The 17,693-nt window shown below is 40.9% G+C and overlaps 1 protein-coding gene and 1 long non-coding RNA gene across 18 annotated transcripts in view; one reads left to right on the top strand and one right to left on the bottom strand.

The window, feature by feature from the left end:
• Positions 1-17,693, bottom strand: part of Ttc6 (tetratricopeptide repeat domain 6) — a 191,208-nt gene that overhangs the window by 115,369 nt on the left and 58,146 nt on the right. For 15 of the 17 annotated variants that reach the window (XR_001780477.2, XR_001780479.2, XR_001780482.2 and 12 more), the window contains exons 3-5: positions 6,140-6,253; positions 4,884-5,096; positions 448-572 (exon numbers count right to left, since the gene is read on the bottom strand). Coding sequence is in view for 10 of the 17 variants with exons in the window: in XM_017315184.2 (XP_017170673.1) it covers positions 448-572; positions 4,884-5,096; positions 6,140-6,253 (452 nt within the window). In the remaining 7 variants the exon portion in view is untranslated. Of the gene's footprint in view, positions 1-447; positions 573-4,883; positions 5,097-6,139; positions 6,254-7,222; positions 7,530-17,693 lie in introns of those variants that run through there. The other 2 variants (XM_017315189.2, XM_030246911.1) reach the window with 2 other exon arrangements.
• The window catches only part of 4921518K17Rik (RIKEN cDNA 4921518K17 gene), a 32,628-nt gene continuing 18,875 nt past the window's right edge, over positions 3,941-17,693 (top strand). Inside the window, exons 1-2 of the long non-coding RNA NR_131110.1 lie at positions 3,941-4,104; positions 5,033-5,184. This is a non-coding gene — a long non-coding RNA (RIKEN cDNA 4921518K17 gene). The remainder of the gene's footprint in view (positions 4,105-5,032; positions 5,185-17,693) is intronic.

Below are 17,693 nucleotides of genomic sequence, written 5' to 3'. Positions count from 1 at the left end.
TTGTTATATAACCACTCTTCACAAACAGAAACAGAGAGTATGGAGGAAAGCACGCCTGTTCCAGATAGAAATCCCGCCACAAACTTTTCCTTTGAGAAGTTTCCACTTGGATCTCCACGTGAGGCATTTAGTTTTTCCTTTAAAAAAAACTGTACTTTTACGTATCAAGCTACTGAATGACTAATCTTTGGATAGGAAAATGTGGAAAGGGGTTGGAGAGACAGCTCATAGTTAACACAGCTTGATGCGCCTATGGAGCACTGGACTCCCAGTACCCACACCATCCTTAACTCTGGTTCCAAGGGTTCCAGCGCCCTCTTTTGGCCTCTCCAGACACCAGGCATGCATTTGGTGCTCATACATGCATGCAAGCAAACATTCACACATATGAAATAAAAATAAATATTTAAAGAGAAAACAAAAAATATATAAATTCAAGGAAGTTACTTTTTAATTAGTTTTTTATCCTCAGGTTTTACATATATTCTTGGTTTCGGTAACTTTTTTGGTCTACTTTTATATGTTGGCTTAACTTCTCTTCCTCTGATTTGCATGAATCCTCTTGGTTCCACCTTTAAAAACACACAAAGCATGCTGTTTTAAAAAAAAACAGTTGGAACATGAAGAGTTAAACTTTTCTCTCATATTTAATGCTGTCTCATACTTAAACTCCTGACTTCTATAATATAGCAGAATATAAATACCAAAGGTAAGTTACTGTTTCTAAAACATTCCTAATTTTTTACATATATTGATTTTTTTAATTTTATTAGAAATTTTCTTTATTTACATTTCAATGTTATCCCCTTTCCTAGTCTCCCTCCAAAAACCCCCTCCCCTTACCCCCTCTCCCCTCCCCTGCTCACCAACTCACCCACTCCTGCTTCCTGCCCCTGGCATTCTGCTACACTGGGGCATAGAGCCTTCATAGGACCAAGGGCCTCTCCTCCATTGATGACCGACTAGGCCATCCTCTGCTGCATATGTAGCAAGAGCCATGAGTCCAACTATGTGAACTCTTTGGTTGGTGGTTTAATCCCTGGGAGCTCTGGGGTTACTGGTTAGCTCATATTGTTCCTCCTATGGAGCTGTAAACCCCTTCAACTTCTTGGGTCCTTTCTCTAGCTCCTTCATTGGGAGACCCTGTGCTCAGTCCAATGGATGGCAGTGAGCATCTCCTTCTGTATTTGTCAGGCACTGGCAGAGCCTTTCAGGGGACAGCCATATCAGTTAGCATTTTATTTATAAGATGAACCCTGGGTCTCAAGCATGCTAAGCAAATGCTCTACCATTAAGCTATGCCCCAGCCCAATATGCTGGTTTTTTGCTTGTAGGAAATGTGTGTTCATATGTATGTTCACATGTGTGTTGTGTGTGTGGAGGTCCAAGGCTGGAGCTGACAAATCCTCCATCACTTTCTGCTTTACTCGCTGGGGGTCCGGTCTCTCGACTGAACCCACAGCTCACCGGTTCAGTTAGTCTTGCTAACCTGCTTGCTCCAGGGATGCTGTCTTCCACCTTCTAAGCCTGAAATGAAACAAACCAAGAAGCCTGCAAAGGACAGGCCTACCTCCTCTGGGTATATGTTATAGTTGTATAGCTTGGTGTTCGTGTGGGACTCCTAACAGCAGGAGTGTGGGCTATCTTAGCCTTTTTAGGGACCCTTTCCTCCTTCTGGGCTGCCTCATTCAGCCTCAATCTGAGGGGAGATGCCGAGTCTTACTGAACCTTGATATCCCACGGTTGGTTTCTATCCATGAGAGGCTGGCCCTTTTCTAACAGAGGAGTGGGTGGGGAGCGGGGGGAACAGAGGGGAAGTGGGGGAGGGGCTGGGATAAGAAGAGGGAGGAGAAACAGCCATCAGGGTGTTTTTTAAAAGAAAAAAAAAAACAAAAGAAAGAATATATACATATAACATATATGATATGTATGTATATACATTTTTTTAAAAGCAGGCTACATTATTCACTTGGCATTTAAGTGAGTTAAAGGGACTGTGTTCTGATCCATCTCCCCTCCTATTCTTCCTGACAGACGTGTACACACACACACACACACACACACACACACACACACACACTCACACACACACACCTTGATTTGGTGTTTTAGTAGAACCTGCCCTTAGTTTCTGGAAGTTTGGCAAGATTTCTGATTATCAGCACAGCTAAAAGGAGCTCTAATGCTTTATAGTATAATTCTGAGTGTTATTTATCAAACGGTAAACTCCTTAGAGTTGCATGTGTGTTATATTTCCATTGCCTGGCACACCCAAAGACATTCTGTCTCACACATAGTTGCCTCTTAATGATTATATGTTGAAAATACCAGTTTCTCGGATCTCCTAGAAATGTTTCAGACTATGTGGTTGTAATAATTTACACACAAGAGTTTTCTTCTTGGGATGCTCTGTGCTTTGTTTTGAGACTAGATTCCAGGGTTCCTAGCCAAGGCAGAGGTATGGCTGGATAAGTAAGAGAAGGCTAGGTGAAAGGAAGTTATTACAGTCAGCTGCAGGATTTGGACTTAACTCTGTAAAAAAAAAAAAAAAAAAAAGTTTCCTCTTGCAGTTTCTTAGGTGAGGAATTAGGAAGTCATGAAACAAGATGACTCCATTCTCACCTGCAGTTCGTACCTGAACTCTGGCTACAGTGCCTCCAGCAGTTGTCTGTTTGAATGGGGTTAGGGACCATGAATATGAATACACAGGGTCAGCCATTTCCTCTTCCAAACACTCCAGTTACTCACATTTGTTCTCTTTCCTTACCTCTGAGCCTAACAACTTTCATCTACCAGACTAGAGTCAGGAACTATTAGAGAACAGTTAGCCCCTTTCTGCTTCCCAGACAGTCAAGTACTTGAATATATTTACTGCCTTGGGCTAGTTTCCCCCTCAGATGAACATCTCTGGTGCCTCCTTCAACACCACTTCAAAACCATTCCATGGAAGGTGGACTATCCTCCTGTGGTTGGATACTCGGATATGAACACAATATTTGACATGGGACATAATCAGATCAACTAGGTGAAGGATGATGATCCTCTATGGCATCCATCGACCAGGATAAACCACACCTGTATTTGTCTTCTTATGACAAGACGACGACGATGTTATAATTTAAAGCCTTGAGGTTCTTCACATTTGCTGCTAAATCCTACCTTGTACTTGGTTGGTGGACCCAAAGGCAAAACATACCTTAGTTTTATGCCTGTTAAATTTAATCTGAGCTCTAAGCAACTGAATTTTGGATGTTATCTATAAATCCAATCAGCAAATCTTCCATAGTCTCCTCCACATTGTGGAGGAATATGCTAAAATGGACACAATCCTATATCTCTCCACTAGAGACTCTCACACAGTAAGGGTGCACTATCTAGATATGTAACTACAAGTCTATCCAGTAGTTCTAACACCATCTCACCTGCAGCAGCTATCAGGAGGCATTTATATGTGGACTGCTGAAATTCACAACTTAGTAACCCATAATCGCTAACCATACTAAGACTACTGGTGTCTGACACTCAATGCCATCTATACAGCATCTACACAGCATCCCTGCAACAGCAAGGTGACACTGCCATTATCTTCCCTTAACAATACAGTCAGTAGCACGGCTGTCCTCAGAGGCTCTACCAGCAGCTGACTGAGGCAGATGTAGATGCTTATAGTCAAGCATTGGACTGAGGTTGGGGGAAGGACTGAAGGAGCTAAAGAGGATGGCAATGCCATAGGAAGACCAACAGTGTCAAGTTGGAGCTCCCAGAGACCAAGCCACCAACTGAAAAGCATACATGGGCGGGTCCAACCCCACCTCCCACCCCCACCCCACCCCCATATGTATGTAACAAAGGACTGCCTTGTCTGACCTTAGTAACAAGTTCAATGCCTGCATCTCAACTCTCAGGGAGTAACTTGTAATAGCCACATGCCACGTTCCTAGTCCTTTGTGATATGCACTTCATCTTTCCTGTGCTTTCAGAACTCTGGGGGCCAGGAATCATAATTATAATTGTGCACTTGGGAGTTAGAGAATCTTACAGCTCTTAAAGTATCTACCTCTTTCCATCTTGACTCAAACTTGTGACAATTTCTCTTCTACAAAGGTAACAAGTCCTGTTTCTGTTGTTTCAGGCATTTCTTCACCAAGTTGCTATCACATCCACACGATTTTCTTTTTCTGCTGTTGGTAATGACTTAGCTCAAAATACTAGCAACCTTTACATCTAGGTGGAGAATTGCCAATAAGGCAGAAGCTGTGCCCTCCATGCCTGGAGTTCTCTGAGCATGTGTCTGAGCAGCTAATGTCCTGCCTCACTCTGTTATCTGGATGTTAAAGTCGCCTTGGCTTGGCTTACTGGAGCACACCGTTCCTCGTTCCTGCACCACTGACATTACAAAGAAAGCATTTGGCCTATGTATAGGGTTAAAGGTCATGGATAAAAACTGACATTGAGAGGATCCAAGCAAACAAGCATCAAGCTTTGGCAAGCTTGGGCACAAAAGGAAAGAACTCTGGAACTGAAATAAATCTAAACGGGAGCGAATGCACAGCATTACCAAGCTCATCTAGACCTAATCTAGGGACTACATATCCTGGCTCCTCCCTTCAGATACTACGTAGAAAACGTGTGGCCAGTTTCTGAAGAGCCCGGATGCCCTCTTACCTAGAGAATCAGTCCTTCATCCCAAGAAATTAAAAAGAAAAAAGTCTACCTCTTTCTCTACACTTCTGATGCCCCCTTTTAAGGCTAATGCCCCACCCCCAACACTGCCACATACACCATGCCTTGCTCTTTGCCTGGGAACTTCACATTTGCCCATCACCGGTTCTCACAGTTCTAAGTGTTTCCGACGCCAACAGTTGTGGTTTTGTTTTGCTTACCTTTAAAGTTGGCTGGCTGGTTAGTTTTGCATCAGTTGTGGGAAGAGCACTATCCAAAGGTTTACCGTCGTCCTCAGGTGGCACAATGTCTAACGTTTCCTGAGATTTAAAAGCTGCGATATTTTCGTCTCTGTCTACCCATTTCATAGCTTCCTCCTGTTCCACCTGGAAGATGCTTGACACAGTCTCCGGGAGCTCCTCATAAATGCTCGGCTGGAGAAAAAGGAAAGAACAAAAGGTTCATCTCATCAGTCCTCCACGGCCTTCAGTTCTACAGCGTATTCCATCCAGTGACAGAATGGTAAGTAGTGCAAGTCTGGAACTCAGCTTGGTCTGGCAAACTGTTCTTTCTGCAGACTCCACAGCAAAAGTTCAAGTTGACTTTATAAAATATCTGAATGCCAGAAAATTATTTTTCCCTGGCCTATGTCACCAAATCCTAAGGGGGAAAAAAAATCTCATGAGCACATTTCAACAGTCAGTTAAAAAAAAAAAAAGAAAGAAAGAAAATTTGGAATTCTGAACCACTGGGAGTAAAATACAAAGTTGGAAAGGTTTTCTTCATTTTCCTAAAACGAAGTATGTTCTCACTGTGTGTGTGTGTGTTTGTGTGTGTGTGTGTGTGTGTGTGTGTGTGTGTGTGTGTGTGTGTGTGTATACATACATACATACATACATACATACATACATATATGGGGTCATATTTTCAAAATTCTCAAGTAAAGCAACGGATCCTCACGTCTTCTTATGTAAATGTGGATTCACCTTCCATTTATTTACTTTTACTCCATTTCAAGTTTAGTTTAAGTGGAGTCACTTCCCATTATCAGAGGACATGTTCCAGATTGCTTCAAATACCTTAGTCATTTTCCCTGTGGTGGACAAAGGAAAGCTTTGCTTCTGAAATACTTCTGTTACCCATGGTCCAGACTGCACTTTTAGCAATTCTTCTAGATAAATTGTATAGTAAAATAATGCTTGCTTAGAGGCTAATAACTTCCAATTCTATCTCAAGCTACTTTCTATATTAAGCATCTATAACTCCGGAGAGCCATTCACTATCTTTCTCCATGAAAAGGGAGTTTGGCATCACTCAAGACAGTTTCTGAAAGCCCATACAGCTTTGTGTTGGATGCTTAGACATACTTCAAAGCAAGTTAGAGGAAACCATTCTTAATCTTTCGCAAGTGTTCACTCTACAAAAGACACACTATTTCTTTAATTCAGGGAAAGAAGATTTATACTAGAGATGTTACCACAACTGGATGTTCCGTAATACTTGGTGGGAAATTTTTCTCTTCCACCTCCTTGGGTACTTCAAATTGCACCTGAGATGGTCTGAGGTACATTTGTTCCATCAAAGAAATATCCTTGAGACAAAAGAAAACAAAGTTATGTCAACTTATAAAACCACTTAAATGCATCCATGATCTAATATGGCAGTGTTAGTCAATTAGAATCAAATGCATAAGAGAACTTTAAACTATTCAATAACAGCCGGGCGTGGTGGCGCACACCTTTAATCCCAGCACTCGGGAGGCAGAGGCAGGCGGATTTCTGAGTTCGAGGCCAGCCTGGTCTACAAAGTGAGTTCCAGGACAACCAGGGATATACAGAGGAACCCTGTCTCGAAAAGCAAAAAAAAAAAAAAAAAAAAAAAAAAAAAATCAATAACATTCAATAAATGAGAAAAGGATTTTTTAAAACATGAACATATTTTTGTGTAGATGGGCATGGTGGCACATGCCCTTAGTCCCAGCACTTGGGAAGCTTAGGCAGGCGGATCTCTGAGTTGGAGATGTAGCCAGTTTCTGGCCATACAGGGCTAAATAGTGAGACCCTATCTCACACACACACACACACACACACTCAAGTTTATTCTATTTCAGGACTTTTAAATTGTTTACCTTTATAAATAGATGATTAACTTTAATAAGACAATTATGTAATATTATATCAGCTACATATAAAGCATTGCCATTTAATCAGGTACTTAAAGCATTACACAAGAAACTAAAAGCAAATCTAAAATTCAGTCCATTGCCATTTAATCAGGTACTTAAAGCATTACACAAGAAACTAAAAGCAAATCTAAAATTCAGTCCAAGCAAAAACAAAAATGAGTACGAATCCATTTTAGGAAGCGCTAGCTGGCATTTCCAGGGTCACTTTTACCATCCCTGAGGCTTGTTACAGTGACCAACACTCTACTTAGCTATGGCCATAAGAAGACATTAAAGTGAAGGACAATAAACCAGGAATCAAGAGACCTTGGTTCTGTGTAAACTATAAGTCCCCATATCTGCCATCACCAGGCAAATTAGTCTGTTTGCTTTTACCTCAGTTTTATCGCTCAGGCACTCAACTGTATGGCTTTTCAAGGCCCCTCTCTCCTTAGCTTGTTTAGTAATGTCAACAGCAAAATCTAAAAACTTCTAGACACAAAACATTCAGGAAGTCTTGACACCATGAAAAGAGCAAACGTATGAATGATGGAGGTAGAGGAAGAAGAAACCTAGTCTAAGGAACAGAAAACATTTTTTAAAAATCACAGACGAAAATTTCCTCAGTCTAAATAAGCAGGTGCCTATGAAGGTACAAGAAGCATGCAGCATACCAAACAGACTGGATCAGAAAAGAAATTCCCAGAACACATAGTAATCAAAATACTGAGTATAAAAAAAAAAACAAAACAAAAATCAACAACAACCAAAAAAGGATATTAAAAGCTACAAGGGGAAAAGCCAATAAAGGCAGGCACAAAAGAATAACATCAGACTTTTAAATGGAAACTCTGAAAGACAGAAAGAAAGAAAGAAAGAAAGAAAGAAAGAAAGAAAGAAAGAAAGAAAGAAAGAAAGAAAGAAAGAGAGAGAGAGAGAAAGAAGGAGGGAGGGAGGGAGGGAGGGAGGGAGGGAGGGAGGGAGGGAGGGAGGGAGAGAGAGAGAGAGAGAAAGAGAGAGAGAGAGAGAGAGAGAGAAAGAGGGAGAAAGAAAGGCAGAAAGGCCCAGATTAACTACCAATCACAATCAACCAAAAGAGGCACTCCATGATGAAAAACCGTAATCAATTCCTATCTATGAGTACAAGCTCTGAAAAAGCACTGAAAGGAAAACTTCAGTCTGAAGAGGTCAATCAAACGCAAGAAGATTCAGTGAATAACTAATCTGAGAACAATAAATAAAAAGTGGGCACCAACCATAGCAGTAAAATAACAGGACTCCATAAATATTGCCCATTGACAATTATCAGTGCTAATGGTTTCAATTACTCTATAAAAAGGCACAGACTAACAGAGTGGGTTAGAAAAGAGAATGCTTCTTTCTGCTGCATCCAAGAAACAACTCTCAATATCAATAAAAGATATCACCTTTGGGGAAAGGATGGATAAAGGTGTTGCAAGCAAATGTACCCAAGAAGTAGGCAGGTGTAGCAATTTTAATCTCTGACAAAGTTGAGTTCAAATCAAAATGAATCAGAAGAGACATGAAAGGATACTACACACTCATCAAAGAAAAAAAATCCTCCAAGAGGATGTGGTAATTGCAGTTCCTCAGGAAGCTAGGAATAGATCCACCTCAGGATCCACCACTGTACACCACTCTTGGGTGTAGCCAAGAGACTCTAAACCCTACTGCACAGACCCTTCTTCACCTGTGTTCCTCCCTGCTCTATTCATAATAGCCAGAAGCCAGAAATAGCCTAGATCTCCATCAGTTGATAAATGGGTAATGAACATGTGGTACATTCACACGATGGAGTATCATTCAGAAAGTCATGAAATTCACAGATAAATGGATAGCACTAGAAAAAAAAATCATCCTGAATGAGTTAAGTTAGACCCAACAAGACAAACAGTATATGTTTTCTCTTATATGCAGACATTAACCTTTAATTTTTCAAAATGTGTACTACAATCTGAATTACCATAGAGGTTAGGTACCTAACAGGAAAAGGTTTTCTCAAGGAAGGGGAAAAGGGATGCAATAATATGAAGCCAGACAGTGGTGGTATATGCCTTTAATCCCAGCACCTTGGAGACAAAAGCAGGTGGATCCCTGTAAATTCAAGGCCAGCCTGGTGTACAGAGTGAGTTCCAGGACATTCAGGGCTCCACAGATAAACCCTGTCTTGGGATAATAAAAAGCAGAAAACGAAAAGAAACAAACAATAGAATATAGTGCTATGGCGAGGTAAAGGGAAAGAAACCAGAGTAAAAGGGTGACATATGAAGGAGAACTGGGCAAGAGGGGTGAAGGAGAGAATAATGGGTAGGACAAACTATCACTAGAAGCCATTCTGAAAGCCATAAGGAAACCCAGCATTGTGGAAGCTTCCTAACATCTGGATATACATGAAAGAAATCTAAATGGAATAACCAGACAAGAGGGGATACAATGACTCAAGCAAAACCCCAGGGGCAGAAATGGGTTACATCTTGCTCAGTCATTGGCCAGAGAGGGCCCATGGAAACTCCCAAACATCACAGACTACCGCCAAGGTTACTGGTAGCTCTCCACACCTGGATGGCAAGACCCTATTATTTACAACAATACTTACTTATGTCGTCACACAGAGAAGTCGATGCCCAACTGGCTGACTACACTCATTGTACCGGGAGGTACTTTTCACACTACTAAAAGAGAAAGTGGTCATCAATAGCACCTACCTACAGCAGTAAACTGTCTGCAAGATTCATTGGTACAGTGGTGGCACAGATCTTATAGGAGAAACCATCCACGTTTTGATTGGATTTATGGCCCATTCCATGAGATACATCTCCAATTGTAGAGAGCATCCTGATACTGCTAATGGGGCTAAAAGCCTGAGGTGAGGGAGGTCATGGGCCTATAAGAAAACCTACTACTATTGTTCCACTACAGGAACATGGCAATGAAATAGATCCTCATGACATACTCTACCCCAAGAGCCTTCCTTGGCCTGTATCAGAGAAGACCCTTCTTACAGTGCACAGGAACTAACAGGGGCTCACAATCTGACAATGTAGACAATGAGAGGCTTTGGAGTACTCAGCCCTAAATGGGATTCATTCATCAGGCCACTGGCACCTCACAGTCCGGGGATCTATATGGAGAGGAAGCAGAAAGATTGTAAGTCCAGAGGTGATGGATGACTCCAAGGAAAGAGTGCCATCCAGACACAACAGGTGCACATTTGAACTCGTGGAGACTGTGGCAACATGCAAAAGACCTGCAGGGGTTCAGGCCAGTCGGTATCTGAGCAATAAGGAGGGCAAGTTCAAATAGGATCCCACCCAACCCTAACCAAGAAGTTATCTGAAACTGATACCCGATAGCAAAGGGAAAATCAGGTTTCCCAACAGAGTCTCGCTGAGTACATCGACCAAGCTTCAGGGGAGGCAGGATAATAGCGAACTCAACAGCATTGGTAATGTTTCGTTTGTTTTGGCACATTTTGGTCTTACTGGTCTTTTGATTGCTTATTTTGATTTTTAGATTTTGTGGTTTTGTGGGACTTTTTGTGTTTCTTTTTGCCTTTTTTTTTTTTTTGGTTTTGGTTGTTTGCTTGTTTGTTTAAAGAAAGAAAGAGAAAGAGAATATGAAGCTGTATGGGTAGGAGGGTGGGGAGGATTAGGAGAGGGGGAAACATGATCAATGTATGAAGAAAAGTTCTTCCATTAAAAGAAAAGAAGGTAAAATACAATTGGAACCTCCATAGATTGATAACGGGCACTCTAGCTGTATAGAGGTACACTGAGCTATACAGGTTTTATATACAGTTAATCTTGCTGTGTTTTTAAACTCAAGTTCCTTACAGTAAAGTTTTAATTCAGAAAAACACTGCTAATTGAAAGATGCCAGATATCCCAAGTAATATATTGTGTGGTTCTATTTACTTGAATATCCAGAATAGGTAAATCTATAGAGAAAGAAAGCTAACACGGGACACCTGGAGGGTAGGGGAAGACAAAATGGTTTAGAAATGAAATGAAGTGTTCAACACTTTATTTCTTAACTCCTAGATTTGTTTTGGTTTTGTTAACACAGTAAAAATCACTGTAACAATATATTGTTCATTGATAAAACGAATGTAGATTTGCTTTTTGTCTAATAAACCCTGAGCAGTTCACACTTAGTATTTTGAACACAGGTTACTAAAAGCAACAATTTTGCTGGGCTTAGATAGCACACGCCTTTATCCCAGTATTTGGGAGGCAGAGACAGATAAACCACTGTGGTTTCTCAGCCTGCCTCATCCACCTGGAGAGTCCCAGGCTAGGCAAGACTACATAGTAAGATCTTGTCTCAATAAACCAACAAACAACTTACTAACCACAATGGATTTGTTGGTAATAGATGGAAATTTTAGAGACAAAAATACACAAATGGAAGTTACTGAGGACGTTTCAGACAACACTGAGAAATACACAGCTATGCAAGGCAGCACGAGCCTGTAATCCTGGAGACTGGAGAGTCTGAGGCCAGAAGACAGGAAGAGCTCTCTGGGCTACAGAGTGACCTCAAGACCAGTATGTACAATTTCTTTAAGACCCTGTCTCAAATTCAAAAGGTGGAAAAGGTATTAGGGATAGAAGTCGGTGTGTCAAATACTTGCCTAGCATGCACAAGATGCACAATGACCCTAGGATCAAGCTCCAGAAAGAAAAAAAAATAAGAAAAAGATAAAGAATGAACATACAAATATATTGGTTTTTAAGCCATAGCAAACCCATAAGCCCAGCCCTCATTGGAGTCCTGAAGCAGCAACATCATGGATCCAAGGCCAGTCTAGGGCTACACAGTGAGTTTGAAAGACAGCCTGGACTCCATAGAGAGATCCTATCTCCAAAAAAATATATATATATATATCATTAGTTTGTAAGTCAAATAAATTATTGTCTCAAGTGAAAAACTCACACATGGAAGGAAGTATGGCAAAGGAACTGTTGAGCACATGAGCTCTCTCAGTCAAGCAATAACTGGATCTCTCTGAACCCCAGCTTTATAACATAGGGATAATACTGATATGATATTATGAGATGATAACACACCTCATGTTTATGGGAGACTGCAACCACAAATGCAAACAGAAGATGCCAGAGAGCTAATAGATATTCCTATTTACATTAAAAACCAAGGTAAGCATACTTATGTCACTATCAACACTTGGTTTTATATTGGAAGTTTTAAATGTAAAACAACCCAAATATGTAGTATAAAAAAAAGGATTAACCACATATCAGAGGCTATAATTATAACCTAGACCCCCCCAAAAAAAATAATCAATAGAAAAATGATTAGGTTAGGAAATAAATGAATCCTTAGAAGCCAAATGTGGCCCTTTAGAAAATGAGAAAAACTCTAAAAGGCAACAAAAATTATAAGCTATTAAAATGGCGCTTTGAGGGCAACGAGGAAGCTTTTTAACTACCACTTGCAAAAATCCTGTCTTAAATCAAAAAATATGGAAGTTTGGGCTCACAAGAAAAAAATCAAAGGAAAATAATTACAAAGTACACACAATATTCCGTATATGTGTGAACTTTATATTATCTCCGAGTCACTGACTGTAACTAACCAGGAATGGTTCTGCACCTACAAGGTCTGGAAATGCACTGAACACACTGTAAATTCTGTAAGGGACTGAAAACCTGTGAGGCCCAGAGTGGGCCAGCTTCCCAGCCCTCACTACGATTCTCATTTGTTCCACCCAAAAGGGTGTTGCCTGCAGCATCTAACACTGCAGACAAAAGCATCAGAGTTAGAAGGATTTGAAAGATCAGCACCATCGGAAGAAAGCCTACATGTCCCAGGCAGAGACACCCGCAAAGGGTGCCATGTCTGAAGCAAATCAAGCAAGCACGGGGCCTTCCAGGTAATCTAATGCAGGCAGATGGCCCAGTAACACAGCAGCAGCAATCCTCTGGCCTTTGAGGCTGGCTCTGTGCTTCTTCAGTCGTCAGCCAGAAGACATATGAAAACAGTAAGACCCAGACACATACTCCATGCCATGAAATTCACCATCTCCCCAAATGACTGTGTCAGCTTGAGCCAAGCGTATATTCCTAACCCAGGCCTTCCTACCATCCCCTCAGTACTTCCCCACAGTACACTGCCTTCAGTTAAACTACCCTGAAGTTCAAATTTCAGGAAAGTAGGAAAAGACACTTAATGACCCTAAATAGGGACTTGTCCACGCAGGTTTGAAAATACCATGAAATGCATTACAATCCCTTGCTTCCTGCAGGTACAAACCTGATGGCACTGGGCAGCAGAATTCTACTTGCAGGCACAGGTATGTGTCAGGACCACTTGGCGGTTTTCCCAACTTTTACCTTTTTTTCCCCTCAGTTAAATATTATATATATGATTATTGTGAATGATTTGACCCTAAATTCAATGGACCTGCCAGTACTGAAAAATATGCTTTCAAATAAAACAGAAACTGAGTGGCAGTTTTATAAATGTAAACATCTAAACTGCTACAGTAGCTGTCTGTAATTATGCAAGGCACCTTCTCCATTAAGTCCTTAAATCTTTTCAAAACAATTCAGTATTTCTAGAAACACGGTACTACTATATTTCAAGTAAGACGGAATATCTCTTTGGTAAGTACCCCTTACTACAGAATTATATATACTCTGTGCTTAGATAAAGCAAACTATTGATTTTTTTTAATGAAACAGATTGTTTAAAACAAAAAAAACCTGAAACAAGCATGTCCTAACTAGCTTAAAATGACAACTTGACACAGCCTAGAGTCACCCGAACAATCTCAACTGAGAGATTTCCCAGATCAGACTATCCTATAACCATGTCTATGGGAGTTTGTCTTGACTGTTAACTGATATGGGAGGGCCCATCAAACCATGGGTTGCACCATTCCCTAGGCAGAAAAGCCTAGGCTGCTTAAGAAAGTTAACTAAGCAAGAGCCTGCCAGCTAACTAGCCAACAACATTCTGCCTTGATTTCTGCATCTAAGTTCCTGCTTGAGTTCTCGAACTTTCCCAATGAGAGACTCTAACCTATGAGTTGAAATAAAAACTTGCCTGCCCTACATTGCTTTGGATTGTGGTATTTGTCAATGAAACTAGAAAAAGAAAAATATTTCAAGAATATGGCAGTGCCTATGGCTGGGCAAAGCTCCATTCTTCACTCACTATCATCAACATGGAAAAGACAACCCAACATCTGGCTTTCTCCTTCAGAAACCTATAAAGAAACTTGACTCAAAAATAAAAGAAATTATAATAATGACACTACTAAAAAAATGAGAATGGCAAAGACAGGCCTTCCTGAAAACAAAATTTCATAAATATTCGATATTATAGTTTATAAATACTATTTATATGACAGCAAATTGCTATAGCATTGACCATAAGTACTCTTGATCTTAAGATAATTCACACTTTGCAGAGGTAGGGAATCCTATAGAACAAAATTTTTTTTTAAAAATCTGCTTAAAGAAAAAAAGGGGGCGCTGGAGAAATGGCTCAGGTGTTAAGAACATCGACTGCTCTTCTGGAGGTCTTGAGTTCAATTCCCAGCAACAATATGGTCACAACCATCTGTAATGGGCATCCGATGCCATCTTCTGCTGCGTCGGAAGACAGTAACAGTATATCCACACATGTGAAATAAATATGGTCAGAGCAAGCAGAGCCAGAAAAAAAATTTAAAAATAGTAAAAAAATTAATTAATTAATTAATCAATTAGTTAATTTAAAAAGGAAGCAAACAACTTGAGCAAATGAGCCTGCCTTCCTCCTCTAGGCCGCAGCATTTGCTGTGTGAGCATGGCATTCCTTTCACATTAAGTAGCAAGTATTCAGGGAATGATGCCCTGTTAGTTCTGCGAGCAGCCCTGTGCTACAGCCCTTCAGTTAGGAATGCAGGGGAAGCAAGACAGAGGGCACGACTCCTCCGCCCCTGAGAAGAGGCAGGCGAGCTAGAGAGGAAAATAACAGACAAGAAATGGTTTACAGACTGCACAACAAGTACATTTAATCAAATCTAAGTATTACCCACAGGCTCCAAGTTCAATCCTGATATAAATCCAGTTTATATACAAATATGAAAATAAGACTATAAATAACAGAGACTGTACCTGCTCCTATGATACCGATGGAAAATTAATTTGTGGATGAGTTGGGTTCTTGGAGTGGGAGAGAAGGCAGAGAAAAATGGAGCATGGTTGTTGTTCCTTAAATTAATGCAGTAGATGTGAAAATACTTGTGTGTCTAACAATTTTAAAGACTCAGATACCTCTCGCTTATCTAGTCAACAGTGCTATATGAAAGTGAAGTTTTTCTCGGCTTGCCAATGGATTCCCTTCCCCTACCTGGACTTCCTGGTTGGGCCTCAGTGGAGAGGACGCATTTAGGCCTACTGTGACTGGAAGTCCCAGGGTGGGGTGGTCCCCAAAGTGGGGTGCCCCTTGTCTGAAGAGAAGGGGAGGGGAAATGCATGGAAGGATTTGTAAGGGTGAGACTGGAAGGAGAGGAGAGACAGGGTTGGGAGGGCGATTGGGATGTAAAGTGAATAATAAAAAACAAAGAACAATACTGAAGGTATTGGGGAAAAAAAAAAAAAAAACCCTAGGCCCAAATATACTACAAAGAAAAAAAAAAAAAGTGGAGTTTTTCTAGCTGGAGTTGTGGCTTAGTGATAGAGGAATTACCCATGATGTATGAGGCCTCAGGTTCTATCTCCACCCAGGTCTGACAATACCCTGTCTCAAGATATATAGGTAATTTTGTGGGGTGAAGCCCTTGTTACTTGTCCCCAGTAGCACAAAACAACAGCAGCAGCGGTGACTAAAGAGATGACAAGATGTGTAGATGACTTTGTGGGACAAAGGGTCTGTGAAATGTTGCCCAGTGTATATTCCTAACTCATATGCTAATTGTTTATCTAGAGATTCTGTCACCAGCCACTTCACCTTTTAATTTCCTCAGTTTGTATCCTGAAAATTCTAGTTTTCTTGTACACCATCCCTTTCTCCCTTCCCCCAGCCCCTGACAACCCTGTCTTCCCACCACCTCCTCAATCTCTTCCAAAATGTGATAGTTTAAATTATTCAACAAATTGTCTTTTGTAATTATTTATATATGTGTGTGTGTGTGTATGTACACACACACACACATATATATAACCTATATATAACAAAAACAGTTGTAATACTACCTGTAGATCTTATTCCAAAGGCTTCTGAGAGCTATCATTCAAAGTAGCCCCCAAGGACACTCAACTCCTGAGTGGGCCCCTCCTAAGTGAACAAGCTGACTGTGTAATCTATCACAGTAGAAATGGGAATGTGCAGCTACACCATAAAACTCAAAAGCAACTTCCACCTTTCTCTCTTACATCACTTGTTCTTGAAAGAACCATCTGGCATGTCATCAGGGTAATTATGCAGTCCTGTGGTGAGGAACTACAACAAATGTCTGGTCTTGTGATTTAGATATCCTGGAAACAGATCCTTCAGTTTTAGTAAAGACTTCAAATAAAAGGGCTGCAGCCGGCCACCTTCCGGACCGGAGGACAGGTGCCCACCCGGCTGGGGAGGCGGCCTAAGCCACAGCAGCAGCGGTCGCCATCTTGGTCCCGGGACTCCAAGAAACTTAGGAATTTAGTCTGCTTAGGTGAGAGTCTGTACCACCTGGGAACTGCCAAAGCAACACAGTGTCTGAGAAAGGTCCTGTTTTGGGCCTTCTTCTTCGGCCAGGAGGAGGTCCAAATACAAGATATCTGCGCACCTTCCCTGTAAGAGAGCTTGCCAGCAGAGAGTGCTCTGAGCACTGAAACTCAGAGGAGAGAATCTGTCTCCCAGGTCTGCTGATAGACGGTAACAGAATCACCAGAAGAACAATCTCTAAACAGAGTCAACTATAACTACTAACTCCAGAGATTACCAGATGGCGAAAGGTAAACGGAGGAATCTTACTAACAGGAACCAAGACCACTCACCATCACCAGAACCCAGCACACCCACTTCGCCCAGTCCAGGGAACCCCAACACACCTGAGAACCTAGACCTAGATTTAAAAGCATATCTCATGATGATGGTAGAGGACATCAAGAAGGACTTTAATAAATCACTTAAAGAAATACAGGAGAACACTGCTAAAGAGTTACAAGTCCTTAAAGAAAAACAGGAAAACACAATCAAACAGGTAGAAGTCCTTACAGAAAAAGAGGAAAAAACATACAAACAGGTGATGGAAATGAACAAAACCATACTAGACCTAAAAAGGGAAGTAGACACAATAAAGAAAACTCAAAGCGAGGCAACACTAGAGATAGAAACCCTAGGAAAGAAATCTGGAACCATAGATTTGAGCATCAGCAACAGAATACAAGAGATGGAAGAGAGAATCTCAGGTGCAGAAGATTCCATAGAGAACATCGGCACAACAATCAAAGAAAATGGAAAATGCAAAAAGATCCTAACTCAAAATATCCAGGAAATCCAGGACACAATAAGAAGACCAAACGTACGGATAATAGGAGTGGATGAGAATGAAGATTTTCAACTCAAAGGTCCAGCAAACATCTTCAACAAAATTATTGAAGAAAACTTCCCAAATCTAAAGAATGAGATGCATATGAACATACAAGAAGCCTACAGAACTCCAAATAGACTGGACCAGAAAAGAAATTCCCCCCGACACATAATAATCAGAACATCAAATGCACTAAATAAAGATAGAATACTAAAAGCAGTAAGGGAAAAAGGTCAAGTAACATATAAAGGCAAGCCTATCAGAATTACACCAGATTTTTCACCAGAGACTATGAAAGCCAGAAGAGCCTGGACAGATGTT

This window comes from Mus musculus, chromosome 12 (genome assembly GCF_000001635.26).
Source record: "Mus musculus strain C57BL/6J chromosome 12, GRCm38.p6 C57BL/6J".
Taxonomy (NCBI): domain Eukaryota; kingdom Metazoa; phylum Chordata; class Mammalia; order Rodentia; family Muridae; genus Mus; species Mus musculus.
This window is presented reverse-complemented; position numbering and strand designations above follow the sequence as displayed.